General features: G+C 40.9%; 1 protein-coding gene across 1 annotated transcript in view; it reads right to left on the bottom strand.

Annotated features, from left to right (window-relative positions):
* BRWD3 (bromodomain and WD repeat domain containing 3) overlaps positions 1-25,875 on the bottom strand; it is a 91,729-nt gene that overhangs the window by 34,667 nt on the left and 31,187 nt on the right. The window contains exons 9-18 of the mRNA XM_084639372.1: positions 24,954-25,054; positions 23,574-23,644; positions 20,982-21,082; positions 19,132-19,172; positions 12,848-12,952; positions 10,737-10,890; positions 10,092-10,226; positions 9,518-9,646; positions 3,684-3,909; positions 2,494-2,664 (exon numbers count right to left, since the gene is read on the bottom strand). Of these exons, the coding sequence (XP_084495498.1) occupies positions 2,494-2,664; positions 3,684-3,909; positions 9,518-9,646; positions 10,092-10,226; positions 10,737-10,890; positions 12,848-12,952; positions 19,132-19,172; positions 20,982-21,082; positions 23,574-23,644; positions 24,954-25,054 (1,234 nt within the window). The remainder of the gene's footprint in view (positions 1-2,493; positions 2,665-3,683; positions 3,910-9,517; positions 9,647-10,091; positions 10,227-10,736; positions 10,891-12,847; positions 12,953-19,131; positions 19,173-20,981; positions 21,083-23,573; positions 23,645-24,953; positions 25,055-25,875) is intronic.

Below are 25,875 nucleotides of genomic sequence, written 5' to 3'. Positions count from 1 at the left end.
TAGGCTCCAACACATTCACTTGCACTGTTTCTGTAACCTACCCTGTTGTGCCTTTTTTGGGTTCAAAAAAGAACTAGATAAATTCATGGACAATAGTTCCATCAATGGCTATTAGCCAGGATGGGCAGGCATGGTGTCCCTAGCCTCTGTTTGCCAGAAGCTGGGAATGGGCGACCGGGAATAGAGCACTTGATGATTACCTGTTCTGTTAATCCCCTCTGAAGCACCTGGCATTGGCCACTGTCGAAAGATAGAATACCGGGCTATATGGACTTTTGGTCTGACCCAGTATGGCCATTCTTATATTCTTAGACACAACTCTGTCCCTGAGCTGCTCTCAAGGCAGCACAGCTACATACTGTCCTTTACCCAGAGCCAGACGAAGTCTGAATCTTTCCTTTAGTCAGTCAAGTGGGGATAAAAAGATCCTGGACAGTACTAGTACCACAGCTATTCCTGTCTTTGGTTTACGTGGCCATTTAGAATTGAAATTATCTAATTTCCATATGCACAAATATGGTGCACATGCAAAGTAGACTCATAATTATGCAAAACTGTATGAAAATCTGGTTCTTAAAGTGTCAATTAGGCTTAAATGTAAACACCTCACTGATGTGAATACAGGCAGTTCATGTGTCCCACAGCTAGTGTTTAAAGTAGGCTGCAAACTCTGGAAGACAATGGGGCATCAGTTTACACTCCGTTCATGTTTGGAAGGTTATCTTAACCATATGGTCTAGACTTTTTTTTTTTTTTTAAAATGAAAGCTTGCACTGTGCAAAATTTAAAAATCGGTCACAAGGGACAGATAAGAACCTCAAGCAGGCTAGACTGAGCTGGGTGTTTGGAACCACTGTATTAGATCAAAATGAAATTAGGTGTTCTGTTGGTAATCCTTTCCTAGCATACTGCTCCCATGGATCTGTATCAGTAGCAGGTAGTTTAAACATAAGCAAGTCACTCACTCATTTAAAACCTAAAACCAGATTACTAGCAAATATACAGTAAACTTTTTAAGAGCTTTGGATACTATGAATAAACTGATTTATGACTAGCTGACTCACAGCACAAGTCCACAGCATCTGTTACAACAGACAGTAAGCTGCTTTGTGATCAGCTGGTCAGATCTGATTGGGTTTGATTGTAGCTTTTAATCATGGTCTCTAACAGAACAATGGGACAGGAGAACAAATTCAAGCTTTAAAATGAAACAGTGGGACAAAGCAGATATGTTTAATTTATGAACACTGATGCATATAGGCAGCAGCAAGAGAGCATTAGCCTTTCGCAGCACTGTACTCTAATAACTTCGTCTACTTACTAATTATACGCTGTTATGGTGACATTAAGATAGGAAAAGTTAGAAAGGATCATCCCTGCAGCGAATAAATGATAATAAGGTAAGATAGTAAAAGTTTATTTTTAGAAAAAGTTTGTAAGAGAATTATGGTCTAATTGTCTTAAGCAATCAGGCACTACCCAGCTAGAACATCAAGTGCTCTCAGTTGCACCTCACACTCAATTCTTCTACTAAGTCATCACCTGCCCTCCAAAGACCTCCAGATGAGTTACTAATGCTTAAATCAACGATTCTCAAACTGGGTCTCATGTTAATGGGGTCACCTGGGCTGGCGTTATCCTTGCTGGGGCCCAACGCCAAAGCCAAGGGTTTCAGGCCAGGGCAGTGGGGCTTGGGCTTTGGCCCTCCCGCCTGGGGTCATGTAGTAATTTTTGTTGTCAGAAGGGGCATCACGGTGCAATTAAGTTTGAAAACCCCTGGCTTACACGAATGGGGAAAGACAGGGAAAGAAAGCACATACAAGACATAATCATGATAGAACTGGGAGAATAATTGATATTTTGGTTCAAGTCAGCAAACTGAAAAATCAGAGAAAATATTTTGTAAAGGTTAGGCATTTGTCAAAAAACCAGAAAAGTCCATTTTCAGGGGGAGAGGAGGAACAGATTGTGAGGAACTGTGTGTGGTGTCCCTTGATAACCTTTAGCCAGTAGTTAATGCACTTGTCTAGGATTGGGAGACTCACGTTTGAATCCCCAGTCTGAAGCAGGGATCTGAATTCATGTCTCTCCCCTTCCTTGTAACAATCCTAACCACCAAGCTATAGGCTATTCTGCTCTGAATCTCTCTGGTTGAAGCTGTTCCACTTTGCATAAATATTCACTCAGCCAGAGAGAGAATGTCTCCATAGCCTGGTGATTAAGGCACTCATCTGTGAGGTAGGAGATGTGGATTCAATCAATTCTCTGAATCAGACAGAGAGAAGATCTGAATCTGGATGGACACAGGCAAACATACATGCTTTTCAGAAGTTGGCCCTGAAAAGCATTTCCCCAGCTGAAACTACTGGGTCAAATCTGCAAAAACATTGGCATTCTCAGTGCAGCCAGTCCAGGCACCTGGTCACAGTAGTTCAGAGTGCTTTCCTAGCAATCTGACTAAATGACTAATCAAGACATGGGGGGAATACTTACCACCATTAATAGAGTGCGATCTACTGTATGGAGGGTTTGGGATAGCTTCTCCTTCATTCATTCGCCTCAGATCTTGTTCTCTCTGCAGCTCCCTAATCATTCCATCCAGAATACTCTCATCCTGGTCATTGGTTTGCTGCCCAATCACCTGTTCAATCACTTCACCGTCACCTTAGTGAGAGCAAAGCACCAGTTTTACTAACAACCCAAACACACTCAAACTCCGCACCAAGTGCTTTCCTGCCTTCAATTCACATACATTATATAATTTTCCATTTTATTTGTATCGAGCCAAGTTGACTCTTCTATTGTAAGATACATTGCTTGCCAACTATTTCAACAAGGTGGTAGACTACAACAAAGATTTCCATGAGATACCTAGCTCCTCCTCTGAATACTTTCCCATTAAGTTCAGTTCTAGTGGTTTCTCATTCCACTCATGCTACAGATTTTAAAAACTATTTTATCATTCATATGGATTGCAGCAAGAGCCAAAGACTACCAGTTTGTATGAAAGCATATACTCATAAAAGAACCAAGAGAAGTCTTCTTGCTATCTGGTTTTTATACCTCGTTATTCTGCTACCCAAATTTCTCTTGCCATATAGGGAACTACCTATCTATGCAGAGTCCAAAAAGATTCTCCCCACCAGTTGCAAGTATTAAGCTGAAAGCCACATCTAGCAGTAGAGAAAACAAATACTGTACTAATGTTTCATTTGGTGTTAACGGTCAGATTTTTTACAGAGATCCTCCTATAGCAAAGTTTATATTACAAAGAACAAAAAATTGATTCCAAAACCAAAACCCCTCTTCCTTTTCAAAGATTACTTTACTTTATAACTACTGTATTAACAAAATACAGGGCCCTATTCTGCCAGTCTTGTATACAGCTCCACTGAAATTAATGGATTTGCTGACTATACAGAATAAGGCTCACTACTGTTTGAGTGCTACAGATTCTCTGCAATAACCCAAATCCTGTCTCTGGTTTTAAGACAGGCCAATCAGTAAACTTCCATTGCTTCATTCATGTTGTAATTCATCCCTCACATATTAACACTGGACTGAAGATCACAGTCTAGCTGAAGAAGAGTGATAATAGATCATTCCCTCTGGTGTTGCCCTAGTTAATTAGCATTCATATACTTTTCAGTAAGCTTGTTAAACAAGAACTTTAGATAACATACCATTAGCCACATATCCCAGTTGAGGAATAAGTTGTTCATCCTTACAATTTTCCCGTCCTGGTACAAGACGCTGGTATCTTGTGGGATGTGGATTTCCATCCACATCCACCAGGAATGGGGGAGGCATGAGATGTGGAGCCTGTTGGGTCTGTTCATCCAGCACATAGTTATTAGCATCACGGATCAGTGGCCGATAATCCGTATGGAAGAACATCTGATCTGGAATCTATATGAAGGACAATTTAATAATAGGTGAGCGTTCACTAACAGCAGTCTGCTTTGGAATGGTTTCTGCACCCACAGAACACAACTCCTATGCAGGGGATCTGCAGAGCCAAATACATGATGAAGAACACAAGGCTTGAAAATTCTGATGCCATGCATCAAACTTCACCAGCAGGATATGCCAAGCAAGGCAGAAAGAGAATAGGAGAAAGTGCCTTGTACTCCTTTCTAATGATTCTCCTTGGACAGCTTAAAGAATGACATTGCTGGATTCTGGAAGTAAGTGTGCAGTCCTCCGCTCGCCATAATGAAAAACAGATGGAGAAATAAAAAAAAATTAACCATGTAAGTAGATAGGGAAGAGAGTGAGAATGGAGGTAGTCAGGTGCCAACAAGGCGCTCAGAAGACCAAGTTTTACATTTCCTGTAAACTAAACATAATTCTATTATAGGCTAAAAAAAACACCCCAAAGCCAAAACCACTACTGGTCCCACCACTACTCATATCCCAGAAGGTATCTGAAAAGGCCTCATTTCATTTTTATTATGGCAGAGCAGCAGTTCTGCTCTATTTAAGGTTCAGAGTCACTGTTTGAAAGGCGACTATTTTAAGTGCACTAAAATCCACATGCTGACTCAGAATGTCTTGAAATCCACTTGCTGTGGACCCTCATGAGTGTGGGGTCCAAATTCAGACTCATGTGTGCAAAGGGTTCCTGAGATACAGCCCCCCAAAAATGGTGTTTACAAAAATCACTTGGTGGTTCTAACTCTTTTTGCTCACATATGGGTCTCAAACTATAGCTCTGATCCTCCCCAAACTGGTATCACCCTTAGGAATTTATCTAGTGCTTCGACCCACTGCCTCTTTGAAGAAGCACATTTCAAAAGCTATTAAGGATAAAGTTTAAAACTCCAGGTCAGCATGAGTGAAACTGACATGTCAAAGAGAACAAAATGCAGCCAGACCAAGGCACTGGTGAAGCCAGGGGGCTTGCAGACAGTTATTACAGATGCTGGGAGGAGACATGCTGTGGTCACGGAACCTGAGCTACACTCATGTACTGCAAGGGCAAACCCTACCCTTGACAGCTTCCAAGTTCCTTGCTCTCAGCCTGCATTCTGCAAAGGCTCCTTTTGGAAGTTTGGCACTGAGACCAACATGTCTAGTTTACAGAGCTCTAAAATCCACAAGGAGACACTGATTCTACTGTAGAAGCATTGTCAAGGAAATTAGTGTTAATTAAACACAGGAAAGATGAAAGACTCTAATAAGCAGTTAGGATAATGCACTCATGTCTGAACCTTCTGAACAATGGCACAAAGTGGGATCAAAGAAAAGTTGCTCATAACATTTTCTGATTCTTATAACTATTTTGGTGCAGAGCTAAGGAATACAGGGGGGATCAGAGCCAAATGGGGGAATACAGGGCTGTGTTAGAGCAGTGCACAAGGTGTGGGGAATGGGAGGTGGTGTGGGGAATGCCCCTTTGCCAACCTTCATCCTTTCGTGCTGTGCTCTTCCACACCTACTGAGGAGCCAGCACACTTTGATAACAACCCTTATTAGCATAAGGGAACATCCTAACACTATGTTTTTGAAAATCAGGTTCAGTGGTTAGAGCTTTGACTAAGAACTAGGGTTCCAAAAAAGTAGTTTTTCTACGATCCCTCAAGGAATAAAAGGATCATCCTCAATAGGACCTTTCCTTTCTGAGAGCTCAGAGCAATAAGGACATACTTCGGAGGAAGGGAACTGGAGCCATCTGTGCCCTCCCTCCCGAGCTCCCTGTGACTGCTCAACTAGGTGAAAGGAGGGGGCTCCAAGGCTAACCAATAAGGGGGAAGGAATCCAGAACTCACCACCTTCCAGATGCTGCCTCCAGCAGTGGAAGGGGCTCCTCCTGTCCCTTCCTGCCTCCAACTTGCATGTCACTCCTCGCAGCCATGCCCACATCCCTCCCCACAGCCTTTCCTAGCTTACCAGGACCATGGACTGAGCGGCAAGGCAGAGGGAGGAGCAGGTGGATATGTGGAGAGGCCTTGGAGGAGCAGGTGCGGGGGGTGGTCAGAGATGGGTATGATGAAGAGAATGTTAGAGGAGTTGGAGCAGCGTAAGAGCAGCAGAGAGGAATCTGAGCAGTGATGGAAAATATGGGGGTGCTGGACTCGTGTAGGGAAGAGTGGGGTGCAAAGGAAGGCGTGTCAGCGGTCTGAGCAGTGGGGGATGTTGAGGGCTTCAGCTCTGTGCCACCAAAATCCCCCACATACATGCCCCCATATTTGTCCCCTTACTTCAAAAAAGTCCCCAATGACTTCATGCTAGTCCCTGAACTTGCCTGCATCCTCTCCCCAGCTCTTCGGTCTCTGGGTCCCATGCCAAAATCTGCCTCATCACAGGGATGGACTGAGGAGGGAGAACAGGGTTGTGCTGGACAAGCAGAGAGGCCAGAGACAAGGTTATGATGGGGGAGCGAAGGGACTAACATGAAGCCAATGCATTCTGCGGTCAGAGTAATCATTGCCAAGAAGCCAGAGGCAATGGAAGGGGAGTGCTGGGCTGTGGCACATGGGGAAGCAGAAAAATTATTTTTAGAAAACCAAGAACATTAAATGTCCAAGAATTTCGTTCCCTCAGAGTTAAGGTTATGCAGTGGTGCTTCATGCCCTTCCAGGATGGAGAGAATGGCTACACTGAAACTTCCGAAAATCAGGACATACAGAGTTAAGATACATGCTCAATTCACAATGCAAGCTTAACTCTGCCCACTTTGAATGGCTGTCCAATGTGCTGATAGCTAAGGATATGATTTAGTCATGGATATTCTTAGTATAAATCATGGACAGGTCACAGACAAACAAAAATTCACTGCCGGTTACCTGTCCATGACTTACATTATAAATACCCTTGACTAAATGGGGGGGGGGGGGGAGAGAGACCGGTGACATCACCACTTCCACCAGCTTCATCCCAGACATCACCTGGGATGTGAGAACAGATGCGTGCACACTCACTCTCCGTGGAAGAGCACGTCCTTCTCCTTCCCTTTCCTGTCCCTTTCCTTTTGCCTTCGGAGTCTACCAAGACTGTATATTTTGCAACACACCTGTAAGCCTGTGACCAGAAAGACAGCTAACTGTAATTCCCTAAACACCTGATGCTGGTACACGTTTGCCAGGTCTCAGATTGGCTGATATCACATACTGTGCTTATGTTTCTTCAGCAGTGAGGTTACAAGTGAGTCTCAACACTAGAGACAGAAGCATTTTCTAATTTTTGCTGTTCTTCTCCCCCCTGCCTTGTGTGAGCTTTTCTTGTTTTGTCTTCTAGGAAATGGGATTAGATTTTAAGAATAAAAACAATAATGAGACCTCCAACCCATCTCAACTAAAAATTCTCTTTTCCCCAATAGGACAGTTATCACCATCTTTAATATCATCTAAAAAACTGTCATGCTTTGTGTGTATAAAAAGATCTTCTACACTTCCACAGTATGCATCCGATGAAGGGAGCTGTAGCTCACAAAAGCTTATGCTCAAATAAATTGGTTAGTCTCTAAGGTGCCACAAGTACTCCTTTTCTTTTTGCGAATACAGACTAACACGGCTGTTACTCTGAAACCTGTCAAGACAAGGGAATTTCCCTCTTAAAACTCTCTCTACAGCTAAAGAGAAAAAGATCATTAAAATGAAAGCCTTACCTAATACTTAGGGCCCTTCCAAATTCACGGCCATGAAAAACGCATCACAGACTGTGAAATCTGGTCTCCCCCTGGTCTTTTGTGTGCTTTTACACTATACTATACAATACAGATTTCACAGGGGAGACCAGCGTTTCTCAAATTGGGGTCCTAACCCAAAAGGGAGTTGCAGGGGTGTCAAGGTTATATAGGGGGGTCACAGTCAGTGTTCCCTCTAGTTTTTCCAGCCCATGTGCAGAATGATTTTTGTTCTGTGCACCAATAAGGAGGTGATGTGTGACACATCACCTTCATATTGGTGCACATAACAAAATTTATGGGGTGGGGCCGACAGGTTCAGAGTGTGGGATGGGCCTCAGGGCTGGGGCAGAGAGTTAGGGTGCAGGGGGTGAGGGCTCCGGCTGGGAGCATGGGCTCTGGGGTGGGGGCGGGGATGAGCGGTTTGGGGTGCAGGAGGATGCTCCAGGGCTACGGTGGGGAGAGATTACCCCCCCTCCCCCGCTCTCTCTCCCCACAGCAGCCCCTGGGCTGGGCGGGGGGAGAGGCACATCTCCCCACCACGGCAGCTCCAGGCCTGGGGCCGCAGGATAGGTGCCCCTCCCACAGCAGGTCAGGCAGGAGCTGGGTTTGAGCCAGGGGAGGGGAGTCCTGGCCACTGCAGTTCTGGGCCACTCCAACTGGATTTGGGGCAGGGTAGGGATGCCCCGGCCACCCTGGGCTGCAGCAGAATTGTGGGCTGGGGAGGGACACTCATGTTGGACAGCTTCATGGCCACATTAATACCTTTGTCTCTTGGGGTCCACACAGTCCACCCCAGACTACTTTAGCCTTGCCCTGAGGATTACATCTGAGACATTGCCTTCAGGTATCCCTCACTAAGCTGTGGAGACCAAAAATCACATATGCCACCAAATGGCAGACAATCCCCCTGGCAAGAAGAGTCCTGTGCACTGCTATGGACACAAACTACAGAACTCAGCAATGAAATCAGGCATAGTTGATTTCTCAAGGTACACGTGAACCTTTCCTCCTACCACAGGGAGAGCTTTTCCAACCTGCTCCAATTGATCCCTGTTCCATTCAATACAGGTACATAAAATAGTGAATGCAGCTGAAGTGCATGCAGATAAATGCCGCAATACCTACTTGGAACACAGCACAAACAATGGTACATTCTTGTAGTCGTTTTTCATGTCTACTTATGGGGCCACCCTACTGAACCATTCCCAGTAGCAACTACCAGCTCCAGAGGGCAGAATTAAGATTAAATTTCAGGAGTGCCTGTACTTTACACCTCTGTATTTCCTAATTTTCAGAGGTCTAAGAAAAGAAATCTGGAGCATTTACTATATATGAGTTAATCTCATCACTTTCTTTGATACAGAAAGGGGCAGCACTGAACAATAATTATATAGTTAATTTTCTGTTCAGTTTGCCCTTGGAAGAAAGGATTTTATTGGATCTCACGGAACATAACACCAACTGACCTCCTATGTTGGCAAAAAGAACTTGTGTAAAATTTGAAAGAATAGCAGTGACACATTTTGATCAAATAAAACCCTTCTCTCTTCCTTAAGATGCCTACCGACCTTCCTTCGTGTTTTTATTGCTTTTTCACAAAGTGACACTTTTCCTTGCCACATTAAGTTAACATGTAGTGCAGGCTTGCATATATTTTCTTTTTCAAGTCACATTCTCTCCAGGTTTGCCAAACATCCTCTATTCCCACTACCAAAAGATTTACTGTGGGATATTTAAACATATGCAGCTTTTGCTTTAGATAACCAGTGACTGCCACGTAATTCAAGCACCATTTAGAGCTCATCATGAGAGAAATACCATAAACAACACTTCCCAAACAAAACCAGCCCAAAAAGCAGAAAAAAGTCTAAGATTCAGTCAACCCACCTTTTCATAATATTTATTGCATCCAAAACCAAATAATAGCAGATGCCCATGTGAGTCTGTGCAGGCAAAATGCTGTCCATCTGGTGAGAATTTGCAATCAAAAACAGCACCATGGCCTTGGCCTTCAATCTGTAACGTACAAACACAGCATACCCATTTTAAATCATTTATTTTCTACACTAGCTTCAATATGATGATTTAACCTGCCCTACTTCAGATTCTTCAAATATCATTATATAACTGCATACACATTCTGTTTATAGGTCCCAGTTTAATGTAAGATCCATCTCACACCAATGAAATGGAATTTCACTAATTCCCCCTCCCCATTTAGCTATTTTTTTAACATTTACAATTCTCAGTTAAGTTTTAAATTAGTGTCCCATCTTTCCTAAACCTTAATGCCAACACCCTTAAGCTCCATTGTGAAAAAGTTGGTCAAAAACATTCCACTGATTTTCAGAGATGTAAACATGATCGTTTACCAAATGGCTTGGTATTATTCTTAAAATAATTCTTCCTTCCTAAAGCCTAGTTTCATACAAGTGTGAAAATATTCCCTGACAATTCTTACCATGTTAAAGTAATTGCGAATTTTTGTTCCTTTGTCAAGGTCCCAAACGAAAATGTTCCCATCATGACCTGCAGAAAGCATGATCCTTTGGTCAAATGGATGTGCTTCTAAAACAAAAACTTCATCATCATGGCCCTGTGATGAAAGCAAAGTAGGAAAGGAAAGTAATGTTTCTGTATAACAGCTCAATGCGCAACTAAATATTTATTTTGATGTAGTGATATGTAATGTTATCAGATTAGAACTGTATCACTCTTCAGTCACTGTTCTAAGGACTTTTAGCTCCGTTTAATATCTTCCATGATCTCATAGCCCAGATTCCTAGCTGGGAAAAGGTGAGGTGGAGGCCAACAAAGAGGACTGCTGCAGCTCCCTGATTTTGGAACTACTTTAATACAAGCTGGCTATGGCGCTAAGAGGCCCTTATGAGAGCCAGCAATTGCTGGAGAGCAACAGCACCATGATAATTTACTCTTTCCCCATAACACACACCCCTTAAACCAGGACTCAGGAGAAGCATACAGCTGACCTACTTCAGGAGTAAGGCATTACTTAGTGCATGGAAGGATGGCAGACTTCAGCCCTTAATCTTGTTCTAGTCGCAGAAGTACAGAATTTTGTAATACACACTGGAATTTTACTCACAGATAAACTATGAAGAAGCTGTCCCGTGGTCGAGTTCCATACTTTCAAAAGGAAGTTGTTGACCGCAGTGATGACAGTGGAATCGTATCGATCCCAAGCCACCATAGTAACCTTCAGTTTAGTTACTTTGTCCTCCCCAGATACCAAGTTGTTACTGTGGAAATTCATAATTGAAAAGTACATCATACCTCAGTAACTATACAGCAAAACCTCTCAGTAGCAATTCAATTGGAAATTAGTAGGAGATTGGCTGTCACCACTATACTGTATACTATTGGGTATAACAGGATAGTGAAATTTGATTGAATATGAAAATAAATAATGGTTCATGCAATTCAAGAATATATTTTGTTGTGGTGGAAGCAGGATACAGGAAATATTAAATACATTTGACATTAACCTTAATCCTTCACTTCTCTATGTGAGTAACCCAGCTCTATTATTAAACATTTACATTGCAGCAGCACTTACAGGCTGCGACCAGGTTCAGCTCCATTGTGTTAGGTACTGTACAAACATATAATGAATGACAGACCTTGCCCCAAGGAAGGAGGTAGGAAGAATTTCTCTCTCTTTAGTCCTAAAATAAATTTTTGTTTTGAAACTGTGGAAATTTGTGAGATGCATGCACATCCAAGCAATTTATAAACACTTGGAATTCATAATCATATTTACAAAACTATGGAAAATTTGGTTTATATTGAAAGATTTTCCACTCTCTTTGAAAAACAGTAGTTTCAGCTCCTGTTCTATGTAACAGATCATTCTTTTGCCTAGAAAATTAATAATTTTCCCTTTTTTCCAGTAGGCACTTTTTCTTTTCTTTTCTTTTTTTTTTTTAAACATCCACCACTGTTATGTGCTATAGTAAAATCCATCACAAGTACCTACTGGTTAAATAAATCTAAATTACAGTTAGATGGCCACCTTAGAAATGTTTAGTGCTACACATGTAACTTTTGAGAGAGACACATATTTTCTGCAACAGCACAGGGAAATGAACGGAATTGTCCAGCAGGTCTTTCCCATCTCTATTTTCTATGCCTGTGTTTGTTCTAATACTGGGCCACTTACTGAAGTCATTTGAACAACATGCCAAAACAAACAAACAAACAAAAAAAACACACAGAAAACAAAACAAAAAAACACCCTAAAAAATTAAAAACCCAACCAGCATATCAAATCTTACATCATGTTGCATCTCCAACAGGAAAAAAAATAATGTTAAGAAACACTATGAAAACATTCAGATAAAAGTCTTATAACCATATTCGAAGAAGCAAAAAAGAAATCCCAAAATATATTTTAAAAGGGACATAATATGGAAAAAAATAAAAGAACAAAGTTCAGACCTTTTCAGCATTTTTCTGCTCACTGCCATTTGTTTTCAACTAGATAAGATTATTTCCAGAATGACCTCACACCCTTTTACCGAAAACATTAATTCACTAGCATTCTAACTGTAATTGCAGAAAATCTTCACTGTACATTAATGACGGGGTGATCCATGGAAAATTACTGAATTCATATGATTCAACACCGAAATGAATCACAACATGTACTTTGTTTATATTTATCAATTCTTAGTTTAGTTTTAATTTTTATTATAATACTTCATAGTATATAATAAATATAATATGGCATCTTTTGTAAAAAATAAAGAAATCCTTGGAATTTAAGGCCACACTACAGCAACTACAATTGAATCTTCACTGATAGGTGGGAGAGACCACACTTTTTTTGTGCATATTATAAAATGTGGAGCTCAAACTGCACACAAGTGAGGTTCCACTACAGCTTCTTTCCACGAGAGAGACTATTCAACATTCTAGTTTCTTATGTAAAATAGGAAGAATGTGCCATCCATGGGAGTGATGAAACTGCTGAGTAGATATGTTAACATAGATTAATTTCAAGGTTAATTAAAATGTTCAAAAGAACTGTGTCATTTAATGGACAAGGACACAGCACTTTTAATACACACCAAACTACATACATTGAGATTAATTCAGAATATAAGAGAATACATTTTTCAAATTAGTTGCTGGAAAGGTTTTGTTCTTACACATAGATGATGGCACAGTATAAATTAGTGTTTTGTTTTCTTTTACCCTGTCATTTTAGTAGCCATATCCAGGACTATACTCTTCCATTCCTGCTGCTGGTATTGCCATATTCTTGCTGTTCCATCTCTGCTCCCACTGACAAATCTTAAACTGTAGACAAATGTGGAAAAAATAAGTCATGTAATTTGTCAGCATCAAAGCCAGAGAATATTTAATCTTTCTTTCTATTTTGTTTGCACATCTCTGTTCCAGAGTGTAATGAGAAAACAATGAGTTTATATTTTTTCTATTAGATATTGTACACAAGATTAATTACAGTTACAGTGAGCAGATGGACTTGGAGTGAATTCAATGTTGTATTTCATATAAGCTGCACTCTCTCTTTTTAATGACATCAGCAAATCTCTTGAAACAGTTTGAAATGGCAGCAGAAAAGAAAATATACGGCCAGGTTCTACTATAAATTACACTGTATTAACATTTGTACAGATTATCCCCAAATCTGCAAATTAATCATCCTGTTTGTGAAGATGAATGTATATAGCTTTATTTTTCAAACTATGTTAGGTTAAAAAGTTAAATATTTAATAAAAATCACACTCACCTACATGAAAGCGTCATGGCCAGGAATGGAACAATATTTAGGGCTTTTTTAATCATAGAGGAATTCCCCAAGTATTGTACATTTAATTCAAGGGTGCCCAGCAACATTTTTTACTCTTAAAAAAAAAAAAAATCACCTGAAGCTTTCAATGTAAAAACCCAAGCCTGCACAATTCTACTCTAATAAGTGATGGTTTCTTTTTTTTTTAAATTTCATTCTTACTGTAATGGAAAAAGAGGGGGGGGAATCCTATAAATACACTTATGCTAGGTTCTTGCTTTATTTTGACTTTATTTTCTTTCAAGGACTTATTTCATTATTCCTGTAATCTAAACAGGGGGTTGTGGATTTTATATTAAAAGCATCAATATAACAGGCTGAGTGGGGAATTTTCAAGTGTCTGAGTGACTTAGGACTTTCAATGTGACTTGTACGCCTACATCACTTAGGCCAGATCTGCATTAGGAGCACTTTGCTAATATAACTATAGCAGCTCACTACACAGGCAAAGCACTTCTACCGTCTACACAGCTTATACTGGCAAAAAGAGCACACTATAAACTACAGGAGGAGCTTTTTGCTGACACAGCTACCTTGGTCAGAAATCACACCTTTTCATACCCCTGGCCGACAGAGCTATGCCAGCAAAGATTTGTAGTGCAGAGCTGGCCTTAGGAACTTTTGAAAATTCTACCATGGGCCTTTTGGTTTTATTCTCTAACTCTAACCCTAACAGGTAGGGACAACGTATATATTAGTTTTCTGCAGAGTGCCAGCCACATTGTCAGAGGACAGCAAACAAATGTGAATACGACACACCAAAGGAATGATAGCCAAGACATTAAGGCTTTAGATCCTGGTCCTGCAAAAGTGGAACCAGCAAAAGGCTGGGGGTTTAGAGAGTAGATGCTGCATATGTACATTAACTACTTTACTTATTGTAATATGGATCCACAATAGAGTACACAGGGTAATATTCTTACTAAAAATCAGTACGGTCATTCATAATAATTCATGCCAGACCTCCAAGAAGTATTTCAGTTTAGGAAATATTAAGACTGCTCCACAATATTAAACTCTATTAATATAGTTCCTCCACACAATGACACTTGGGGAAAAAAGCGTACATAAACCACCAAAAAACGTGGAGAGAATACTAAGCAATACATGGAGAATCTGTATTCTTGTGAAAAGAATTGGACTGTAGTACTCTCTGCTGCTGATTACAAGGAGAACAATTAACTGAAAGCTGATTTTAGGCAAGTTTCTGAAATGGGAGGAATGAAATATGCTTTTGTTTTAAATGAATTGTTATCTATTTTATAAACAGATGTAATCTGACATTTGTACATGAAGATAAACTGCGTCTCCCACTCCTCTTGAGGAGTGGTCCTCTGCTTTATCCTTTATATACAAACCAACACAAATCACAGAGCCAAAAACATGGGGGACGGGGAGTTTCCTGGCTACTCCTACACAGTATTCAGAGTGTTAGCCGTGTTAGTCTGTAGCAGCAAAAACAATGAGGAGTCCTTGTGGCACCTTAGAGACTAACAAATTTATTTGGGCAAAAGCTTTCATGGGCTAGAACCCACTTCATCAGATGCATGGAGTGGAAAATACAGTCGCAGGTATAAATACACAGCACCTAAACACGTAGGAGTTGCCTTACCAAGTAGGTCAGTCTAACAAGACAATTCAATTAACAGTAGGATACCAAGGGAGGAAAAATTACTTTAGAAGTGGTAATGAGAGTGGCCCATTTCAAACAGTTGACAACAAGGTGTGAGTAACCATCATGCCATCATGTGCCAGCAATGCCCCTTTGCCATGCACACTGGCCAAACCGGACAGTCTCTACACAAAACAATAAATGGACACAAATCTGACATCAGGAATTACAACATTCAAAAACCGGTAGGAGACCGCTTCAGTCTCCTTGGTCACTCAATAACAGACCTAAAAGTGGCAATTCTTCAATAAAAAAAAACTTCAAAAACAGATTCCAAAGTGAAACTGCAGAACTGGAATTAATTTGCAAACTGGACACCATTAAATTAGGCCTGAATAAAGACTGGGAGTGGTTGGGTCATTACAAAACCTAATTTCCTGTGTACTAATTTCCCCCTACTGTTACTCACACTTTCTTGTCAACTGTTTGAAATTGGCCACTCTCATTACCATTTCAAAAGTAATTTTTTCTCCCTTGGTATCCTACTGTTAATTGAATTGTCTCATTAGAATGACCTCCTACTTGGTAAGGCAACTCCCATCTGTTTATGTGCTGTGTATTTATACCTGTGACTGTATTTTCCACTCCATGCATCTGATGAAGTGGGTTCTAGCCCACGAAAGCTTATGCCCAAATAAATGTGTTAGTCTCTAAAGTGCCACAAGGACTCCTCACTGTTTTTCCCTACGCAGTATGTCTGTCCCTACAGAACCTCCCAAAAGTTGAGATCAGCTAAGGTGAACAGCACATACATCTGAATACATGGAGACAGGAGGCAGCATGTTTGTAACTAAAAACGTGCTTCTCTTGCATGATTTTCAGAACTCTGTTTTGCTGAACCTCAGGGCACGGGAAAGGACTATTTGCTTACTCAAGCCATTGCCCAAGATAGGCCTGACAGAAGAAATCAAATGTCAAAGAATTAGGTCAGATAGTTAGTAGGAGTTGCTGTTTTTGTCTTGCAGTAGTTTTATGCTGTTTGGAAAGCGTTTTAAAATATGCCAACTATTTGCTTTAAAAAAAAACAAAAAACACTAATGGAAATACCCCCAGAAGCCTATGTAATCGGGGGATATTTTTCTATTAAATCAGATATAAAAATAAAATAGCTCTCTTAATCCCAATCTCTCTCTTACAGAAGTGAAATCAGTACATGATGGGGACAGGACAAAAAGGGAGCCTGAGTTCTTAATGTCCTTGCTTTTGTTAAATACGAAATGCTGAATTAAGAAAAAATTAGAGTCTAAATTAAATTAATCGCCTTCCACACCACCTTTAAAAAACAAAGGGAAGAAAGGGGAAATAAAACTGCCTTTTCATTCAGTATCACATTGGGTTTGTGCGTCTTTTTGGCCAGCTGCACTGTTGATTGCATCACTACGATGTTGATCCAAGCACATTTCTTTTGAAATCAAAGAATTTTGCATTGTGCCTAAATGCAAAGAGAGGATTGTGCAACGGGGGGGGGGGTGTAGGGGGAGGGAGGGAGAGGACACATGTAGTCTCCTCTTTTGTGTCTCAGTGTAGGAAATGGGAAAAATACAGCTCGTCTGAATTCAGGGACTACATTAATGAAGTAGTACTTCCAGTGGTAGCTTCTCCAAATAGGGGCTGTGGTCATGGCCTCACCTCTTCTGAAACTAGCCATCAAAGCTGGCTGACTGTTGCAAGGGTGGTACGGTAACCACTCTCCCTGTGCTCTCTGGAGTTCCAGGAAGCATTGGGCCTGCTTTCTGTAAGAAACATGGTTGCTCTAAGGGTATTAGTTTGCACTAAAGCAAACAAAACCCCCACAACTTGCATATTTTTTAAAACTCGCTCTAATGTGACTAAAGCCACAGAGCTGACTTGATGCTGTGTTTTAACCTGATGCAATTTCCAGCTGAAAAGTTATTAATGTTAGGAGAGATACAGAAACCTAGGCTTACTGGCACAGTTGATCCTACTAGAATTAAAAAATACAGATATGTCACTCAATGTGAACTTAATCCCACAAGGCACGGAGCATCTCCCATGAGATGCTTAGAACCCTCAATTCCTGTTAAACTCAATGAAGACTGAGGGTGCTAAGCACTTTGCAGCATCACAGCCCTCTAAAGCATGACATTAAGTTTACTTGCTGGGTAACCTGTGTATCCATAATAATTCTACCATTTTTGTTAATCTTTCATTTAGGGCCAGATTCCAATACCCTTAGTCGTGTGGAACAGTACCACATTCCATGAGTATGATGTTCATCTTAGAAAAGAGATGACTAAGGGGGGTGGGGGGCAATGTGATAGAGATTTATAAAATCATGCATGATGTGGAGAAAGTGAACAGGGAAGTGTTATTTACCCCTTCACAAAATACAAGAACCAGGCGTCACCCAATGAAATTAACAGGCAGCAGGTTTAAAACAAACAAATCTTCACACAACGCACAATCAACCTGTGGAATTATTTGCCAGGGGATGTGGTGAAGGCCAAAAGTTCAACTGGGTTTAAAAAAAAAAAAAGAGAGAGAGAGAGAGAAATGGATAAGTTTATGAAGGATAGGTCCATTAATGGCTATTAGCCAAGCTGGTCAGGGGCACAATCCCTTCTTCTGGGTAACCCTAAACTTCAGACTGCCAAAAGCTGGAACTGGACAACAGGGGATGGATCATTTGATAATTGCCCTGTTCTATTCATTCCTTCTGAAGCATCTAGCACTGGCCACTGTCAGAAGACAGGATACTGCACTAGATGGTCTGCTGTTCTGACCCAGCACGTCCATTCTTATTGTCTTATGTAATCCCACTGTACTCAATAACGCTACTTGCGGAGTACAAGTCTACTAAACAGAAATAAGGATACAGAATTTAGCACCTGATTCGTTTTTTCAAAAAGAACATACTATTTTTAGTGGTTTACTCCTGGGGGAATTCTGTGCCACCGCACAAAGCAGAATTTTCACAGAAATAATGTTCTGTGCAGAATTTCATTTTCCCCCGCAGAATCGGTGATGCATAACTGCTGGCCACTACTAGGGGCCACTGGACCCAGAAGAGCCAGGCTCTCCAGGTTGCAGTGAGCGGAGCACCCAGCCTAGCAGGAATGAAGGCCCTGCGGCTCTGGCTGCCGGGCTTGATCCTCATATGCCTGGGGACAGGAGAGGGCCTCGGAGACCCAGCTCTGGCAAAGGGTGAGGAAGGGCAGGGCTGCACCATGTCCCCTGGCAGGACAATAATGAAGCTGTGCAGAGCGGAGCCTGCAGCTGGGCTCAGGAGGGGGAGGGGTGCGTGTGCAGGCCTCTGGGCTGGGGAGCCCCACGCAGCCCCCTCCAGCATCCCCCAAATACCCTCTCCCAGTACACAGACCCCTCCCACACTCCCAACTACACCCTCCAGCATCCCCCAGCCATACCCCCCGCTCCCAACTCCCCATCCCCCAGGAAGCTTCCTTTATTTGGGAACTTGAAATACAGTAACCCTATAAGAGCAGGGTAAAAAAATGAGAATTGACTAAAAGACTGAAGTTTTCCCCCAAGATGTGCCCCGCTGGCATGTGACACAGCCAGACAGAGGCTCCAAACAAAAGAATAAAGAGAAACAGGACTTGGGCAGCCGTAGAGATTTCTTTAATTCTCTACTCCTGGGGGAATCTTTTTTGTTGTCTATATTGTTGCAGACATACTTGCTGACAGGTATTTTGAAACAAATTACCAAAATAACTGAAACTGACATTATTATATTGTGTTATGACAAAATATGCAGAATTTTAAAATACTGTGTGCAGAATTTTTAATTTTTTGATGCAGAATTCCCCAGGAGTAGTGGTTACACTTAGAGACATGGAATCCAGACTCAGCTCTGCCACTGGTTCACTATATATCATTGGACGAGTCAATTAAAATGAGAGGACCCTGTGTAAAGTATTACTACTGTTTTAAAACAAAAGACTCTCACAAAAAGTTGTTTGGAAAATTAAATACAACATGTCTTACAGGAAAAAGCCCAGAATACATGCTTACCTGTCACCATTGTTACAGAACTGAACTGCAACTACTTTGTCCTAAAAACAAACAAACAAACAAACAAACAGAGCAGAAAGCATTTTATAAATCTGGAATTCTTTTTAGTTTTTTTAAACTAGTCAAATTTGATCTTTCCACACACTTCTTATAGAATTTCAGAATACAGAAGTAAAAATATTTGGAGTTAAATTTCCAGAAACAAATATTACTAGACATTATGATCTATACCACAAGTAAGTAGTAGTTAGTTATTGTACTGCCCTTGGAGCAGCCTGGGAAGAAAACTGGCTTAGGAAATCACAATCTCACTACTAGACTCCCCCACCTCTTCTTGTGAGGGGGTGTGTTGCAACAGATGTATATTTGTCACAGCAAACACTCCCAGATGTGTTGATATAGCTATACTGCCATGAGCATGAGCTGGAATCAAGGCTGGGAGCTGGTATGTTTTATGAACTCAGCATAACTGGGGAATTCCTAGGACCAAAGAGCCTTTCTCAGCTACAGAGGCCCAGTGAGTACCAATTCCCATGGAAGTTGGGGAAGGCTGTATTTGAGTTCAAAACCATCATGGTTGCTGGTGTTTTTGGACCAATTTTTTCAGGATCTGAGATCAATTTATTCATCAAATTTCAACCATATTCCCATTTTTGAATTGTTCAGATATAGACATATTACTACAAATTTCTTCACTATTCATATTTTTGATTAATATTTCATGCAAACAAGTGTCAGCTCATGGATTGCTCACATAGCATGCTGGCCATGTGCCTTTCTTATTCACTATTCCTGACTGCTTATTTTAGTCAGGAATGGTTTTGATTCTGGTCCCTGACTGGATTACTATAATTAAAAGAAAAATAATAAGATTTATCCTGAACAAGTTCCTGATGTTTCATCCTTTCAGTAACATGCTGACAGCAGTTTGTAGAGTTAGCAGGAGCAAGGTTGAGGCTATAAAGCAGCCAGCAGTAACCATATAGAGAACATGTGACATTAACATGTGCTGTCCAACCACTAAGCACACTACCAGTGCTCAATATCAAACAGGTATTGAGAAATGTTCTAATGCTGGGTTTAGCAATTTCCATTTTTCCTATCAGTCTTCATCAAAATTAATTTGAGAAATTCATTAGTTATAAACAAAAGCCACTAAGACTCATAACTTCGTTAAAGACAGACTGATATATAAAAAACATTTTTCAAAAAATGCTGTTTGTTAAAACATGAAATAAAAAAGGATTCTCATTAACCTTCTTTTTCTTTCAAAATGAAACCACACTTGTCTGCTCTGTTGGATTTCACACCCTAAAACCAGAACACTTGTTCTCTCTCATTACAGGTGTTTCTGATCTATATCAATATTAAAGTCAGATACTTAAAAGTAAAATGTAGGGGTGGGGGTGTAGTCAGGTAGTTGAGGCACAAGCGTAGGGGGTCCAGCTTTGGTTTTCTGCTTTGCCACTGACCTCCCGTGTGAACTTGGACAGGTCACTTTGCCTTTCTGTGCCTCAGTTCCCCATCTGTAAGATGGGAATTATAGAATCATAGAACAGAATCGCAGGACCAGAACAGACCTCGACAGATCTTCTAATCCAGTCCCCGGCAGGACTAAGTATTATCATCCCTGGCTGCGGTTTGTCCAATAGCACTTCCCTACCTCATAAATTTGTTGTAAAGATAAATACATTAAAGACTGTCAGATGCTCAGATACTAAGGTACTTATATGGCCCCACATCACCAAAGATGGACAGAAAATTAGTCCAACAGAATATACAAGACAAAACCTAAATACCCAGGGTGAGTTAAAAATGGAAAGAGATTTAATTTCTCTTTCAGCTCTTACCGTATGGGACTCTAACTCAGCAATTTTCTCTGGCGATTCCGAGCCCAAATAATATATTCTTATCACATGGTCAGTGCTACCTGTTGCAATGAACATGCCACCTGAGAAAGACAGTATTTTCTGTGAGAAGAAAAGCCACTAAAGGAACTAAAAACTTCGTGAGCACGGTGTTACTGCTAGAGGAGCATAATTCACAGTTTTAAATTGAAGATTTTCAGTGGAATTAAACTTGTTCATAAACATTTAATCTTGGTTTAAATGTTTCCCTGATCTGCACCTTCTGAGACGATTACGCTTCAACCTATCTCCTTACTGCTAAAGAAGGGTTGAAATTACTGGAACTGTTACTGAACAAACAAGGGTAACATTTCAAAATACGGCATTCAGTTACTGCGAGTTTACCGCAGTTCTATCAGCCAGATCAATACACAGAAATAAAAGGCAAAGAATGGCTTGCAAATCTCTAGGCCCAAATTCAGCAAAGCACTTAGGACTTAGGCAAATTCTTACTGAAGTGACTTCACATTCTTTGTTGACAGCATAAACTATTTTCCTGTAATAATTGTTCTCGGATGACAATATCACAGAGTCATTATTCAGTACGGGATGCCTGACTTGTGACAGTGAAAGTGCTTTAGTGATTTTGAAATCCTAACTTTCATGGGGGGAAATGGCATGGTTAGTGTGGACCTGAAACAGGCTAGCAATTTCAGATGAAGATAATTACAGGTAAATGATTTCGTTTCACTCTGTAGGTAAGTACCACAGTAAGATATCCTCTCTCTTGCAGATTACAAGGCTGGAACAAAACAGGGAAATAGACTATATCTCTTCAAAGACAGTGTAACACAAAAACATACATTACCACAAAAAATGGCCCTGTGACTAAAGTATTATTGAACCAAGTCCCTGACACTTTGCGATTAGTTTGGTTACTTATAATCTACAATATCATCTATGTTACATGACAAACTATTACATACAAAAAACGTCAAAAGAACATTATTCAGGATGCAAAGTCAAGGACTCAAAAGTTAGGAAATGCCCAAATTAAGGAAGCTTGTACAACTTAAATTCAGCCCTTTGTGCATCTGCATGATGATACAGTCTAATTACCTAAATCATATACTTCCCCTCCCAGATTTGGCCTAATTTGGGCAGATTTTCACAGGATAGCAAAAGGAACAGCTCTGACACAGAGACCACACCTCCTGCTAAATTTCAAGTCTGTGCTCCAAAGCATGGAGGGGCAGGAGAAAGCTTTCCAACAAAAAAAGGGCTAGTCTACACTAGCAGCACTTTAACATGCCTTGTGTGGTCACAGCGCAGCGTTGGGAGAGAGCTCTCCCAGCGCTCTAGAAAAACCACCTCCATGAGGGGCGCAGCTCCCAGCGCTGGGGCACACTTAACACTGGCGCTTTACAGTGCTGAAACTTGCTGTGCTCAAGAGGGTGTTTTTTCACACCCCTGAGCGAGAAAGTTGCAGCACTGTTAATTGCCAGTGCAGGCAAGCCCAAAGTCACCAGAATTTTTTTACATGGGCAAAATACTGTATTTTTCCCCAGTTTCATTCTCAGAAACAGATTAACTATTTTGGCTGAAATTTAAAAACACCCAAGGACAGAAAATTTAAAGTTTAGCAAAGTTATAAGAAACAGAAAAATAAAACAGGATGTTATAATGGGAAGTGTCAGACTACCATAATAGTAGGCAGTGCTCCCAGCTCTGCCTAGGATATCGATCATAGGGAACAAACATGATCTTTTCAATATCAAATTGTTATCTATCCAATTTTAAGTTTATAGAATGCAACTTTAACTCTTTAAAAGTATAAAGATTTTAAAAAGGGAACAGAAGATAAAAAAAATATATCCAGATTTTCTTTTGAACCACAAAAAGTTGGACAAAGCCATGAACACAACAGCAGCAAGAAATATAGGCTGAGAACAACATGACTTCCCAGTTTGGAAACATATTTTATTTAAAAAAAAAAAAAAAAAATTAGAAAATCCTGGACCCTAATCCAGGAATGAGTTAGAGATTGACTCAGTTTTAAAACACTACCAATGTCACAGACAGGATCTAAATAGTAATTCCTTTACATTATACTGCAATAAAAAGTTTAATATTAAGATAAATTTAAAAGGAAATGGAGCTTCCTTTCTACCAGCCACCATGCTGAAGCAAAGTTTCCTCTGAAGTCAATAGGAGTTATGTCTAAATATGGACTTCGTGATTTGAGCATACAAAAAATTAATGCCTCCCAGTTATATATGTCCCCACTTTCCACATGAGGGCAAAACTAACCTAATCATCTTTCCTACTGAAGAATTAGCCAATTTAAATGTACAAATTGCCATTGAACATTTAATTCAAATCACTTTGTTTCCAAAAAAAAATCTTAAATCATTAGCAAACTTTCTTCTATAGAATATCAATGTATTCCCAGATATATTGTCTTTATTATTTTTCAGTAGCTATAGAGGACCAGAGATTGTTTTAAAGCTAAACTTCTTTTTTTATATGTACATACATACATATATACACATACAAAGTAAAACTGAAGTGCTATTTCTTGACTTCTATACATACCAGAGCTGAAAGATGAACAAGATATCTGAACTCCAGGCCTGGATCTCTCAGCAAATTTCACGGGGCGATCCCTAAATGCAAGAAAATAACATGACAATTTTAATTTTATGACCTTATCTTCATGTCCCCTAAGAAGAGCAGTATCAGAGTAACTCAGTGGTTAAAGTTAAGGTCAGTGTTTTCATTTTAAGTTCTTTTATTACAGAATTTGGAACTTGAAGTTTGCCATCAGATGCATACACTTAAAATCAGTTTAATAAAAAAGTAACCCGTGCTTTCTACTTTTGAGAGTTAAAAAGATCTTTTAACCTATTTAAATTTGTTTATATTCAAAAAGCCAAACACTTAAAATAGAAACTGACAAGCCATCATCCTGAAGCACAGAGGTGGGCAAACTACAGCCCGCGGGACTGTCCTGCCAGGCCCTTAAGCTCCCAGCCGGGGAGGCTAGCCCTCCCCTTCCCCCGCAGCCTCAGCTCGCTGTGCCGCCAATGCTTTGGGTGGCGGGGCTGCGAGCTCCTGCCGGCAGCGCAGCAGCATGGCTGGCTCCGGCTGGGGCGGCACAGCTGCCAGACATGCTGCTCTGAGCGGCATGGTAAGGGGGTGGGGACTGGGGCTGTTGGATAAGAGGCAGGGGGTTCCGGGGGGCAGTCAGGGGACAGGGAGTTGGGGGCAGTTGGATGGGGCAGAGGTTAGGGGAGGGAGGAGGCGGTCAGGGGACGGGGGGGGTTGGAAAGGCGTGAGAGTCCCGGGGGCCCTGTCAGGTTGTAGATAGGGATCGGGGCAGTCAGGAGACAGGGATCATGAGGGGTTGGACAGAGGGTGGAGTCCAGGGAGGTGGCGGTCAGGGGACAAGGAGCAGGGGGGTTGGCACAGCCTTCTCTTCCTGGCCCTCCATACATTTTTGGAACCCTGATGTGGCCCTCTGGCCAAAAAGTTTCCCCACCCGTGCTGTAGCATGTCATCAAACCCACACTTTTTAGGGATGAAATTCTATCTAAAGATGTTTACATCTCCAATTAAAGTTAATGGAATTTGCATTCCTGCACATTTTAGAGAAGAATTTGGGACTAAACGTACAGGTCTTGGGCCTAAAAGTGAGGCAGACATCCCACAACTATTGCTTGAAAAGCATAAAGCAAAGAACTCAGGGATCTATCCTTTGCAGCCCTGTGGAAGTCATAACACACGACGAGAAAGGACACCCCCTAAGATAGCTGCAAAGGCTTATATGGCTACCCACCACTCCACTTCTCAGACTCCACACGGTCCATTAGACCAGTATGGCAATCAGGCACTGGGGAATGACATCAAGGACCCACTTGCAGATCAAGTTCAAATTTATAACTGGAATAATTATAAACACCAAAATGAGCTTACTTAAATTTAATTGTATTGGCATGCCACTGCCAGAAACAGATTGCTCCATCAGCACCAGTAGAAGTGAGGTATCGGGTTATTCCTTTTCTTGCTGGAGAAAACTAAAAATACAGTTATGGCAGTTAAATCAGCTGACTTCCCTACCCTCTTAAATACAGGTATCTTATGAAAAGAAGCGACTTGCCACTGAAAGTATGAACTTTCTTTGAGTGAACAAAAAGACTAACATGCATTTCTTCAGAATGTAAGCTTCCATAAAAATCAAACAAAGGAAGTGGAGCATGTGTATGTTTTGAGTAGCAAAGGCACTCACTCTGCCATGCAGAAGCTAGAAGGCTGGGAGAAGGTGAGAGTAGCCTAGACCTTCCTTTCCTACAGAACAAGGTGAGAGAATGCTCCTCCTATCCAGCAGCTGAGTTTTATCTGACACATATTAGCAGAGACTGATAGAAAACTGGACATTGGATCCAGTATGATCCAGGATAGCAGCCTGGCAGGAATTTGAGCACCCTCACACTTCCCAGCAGGTCATTTTTTGGATTTTTTTTTGGTTGTTGGGTTTTTTGTTTTTGTTTTTTTTTTTGGGGGGGGTGGGGGGGAAGGATGGTACTTTTCACCAGGGTGTCACCCTGTGGCTATGGGTTTGTCTTTGGTGACACAGTCTGGATAGGAAGTTTAATGCTCTTGCAACTAAGTATCTCATAAATTGCTTAAGCTCTGCTTATAAACAATAAAACCAATTTAAAACAGCGTACTTTACAGAAATTGTAAACTTGTATAAGAATGTCACAGAAAGCTATTACAACCAGTTTTTCTAGTCTGTTTGTGTATGTAAACCTCCAAAGGAGCTATATATTTTATGATTCATTATAACATGGCGAAAAAAGTCAAGCATTTTAAATGAGAACCATTAACTCAGAAG

Source organism: Lepidochelys olivacea (genome assembly GCF_965140295.1).
Source record: "Lepidochelys olivacea isolate rLepOli2 genome assembly, chromosome: 9".
Lineage (NCBI taxonomy): Eukaryota > Metazoa > Chordata > Testudines > Cheloniidae > Lepidochelys > Lepidochelys olivacea.
This window is presented reverse-complemented; position numbering and strand designations above follow the sequence as displayed.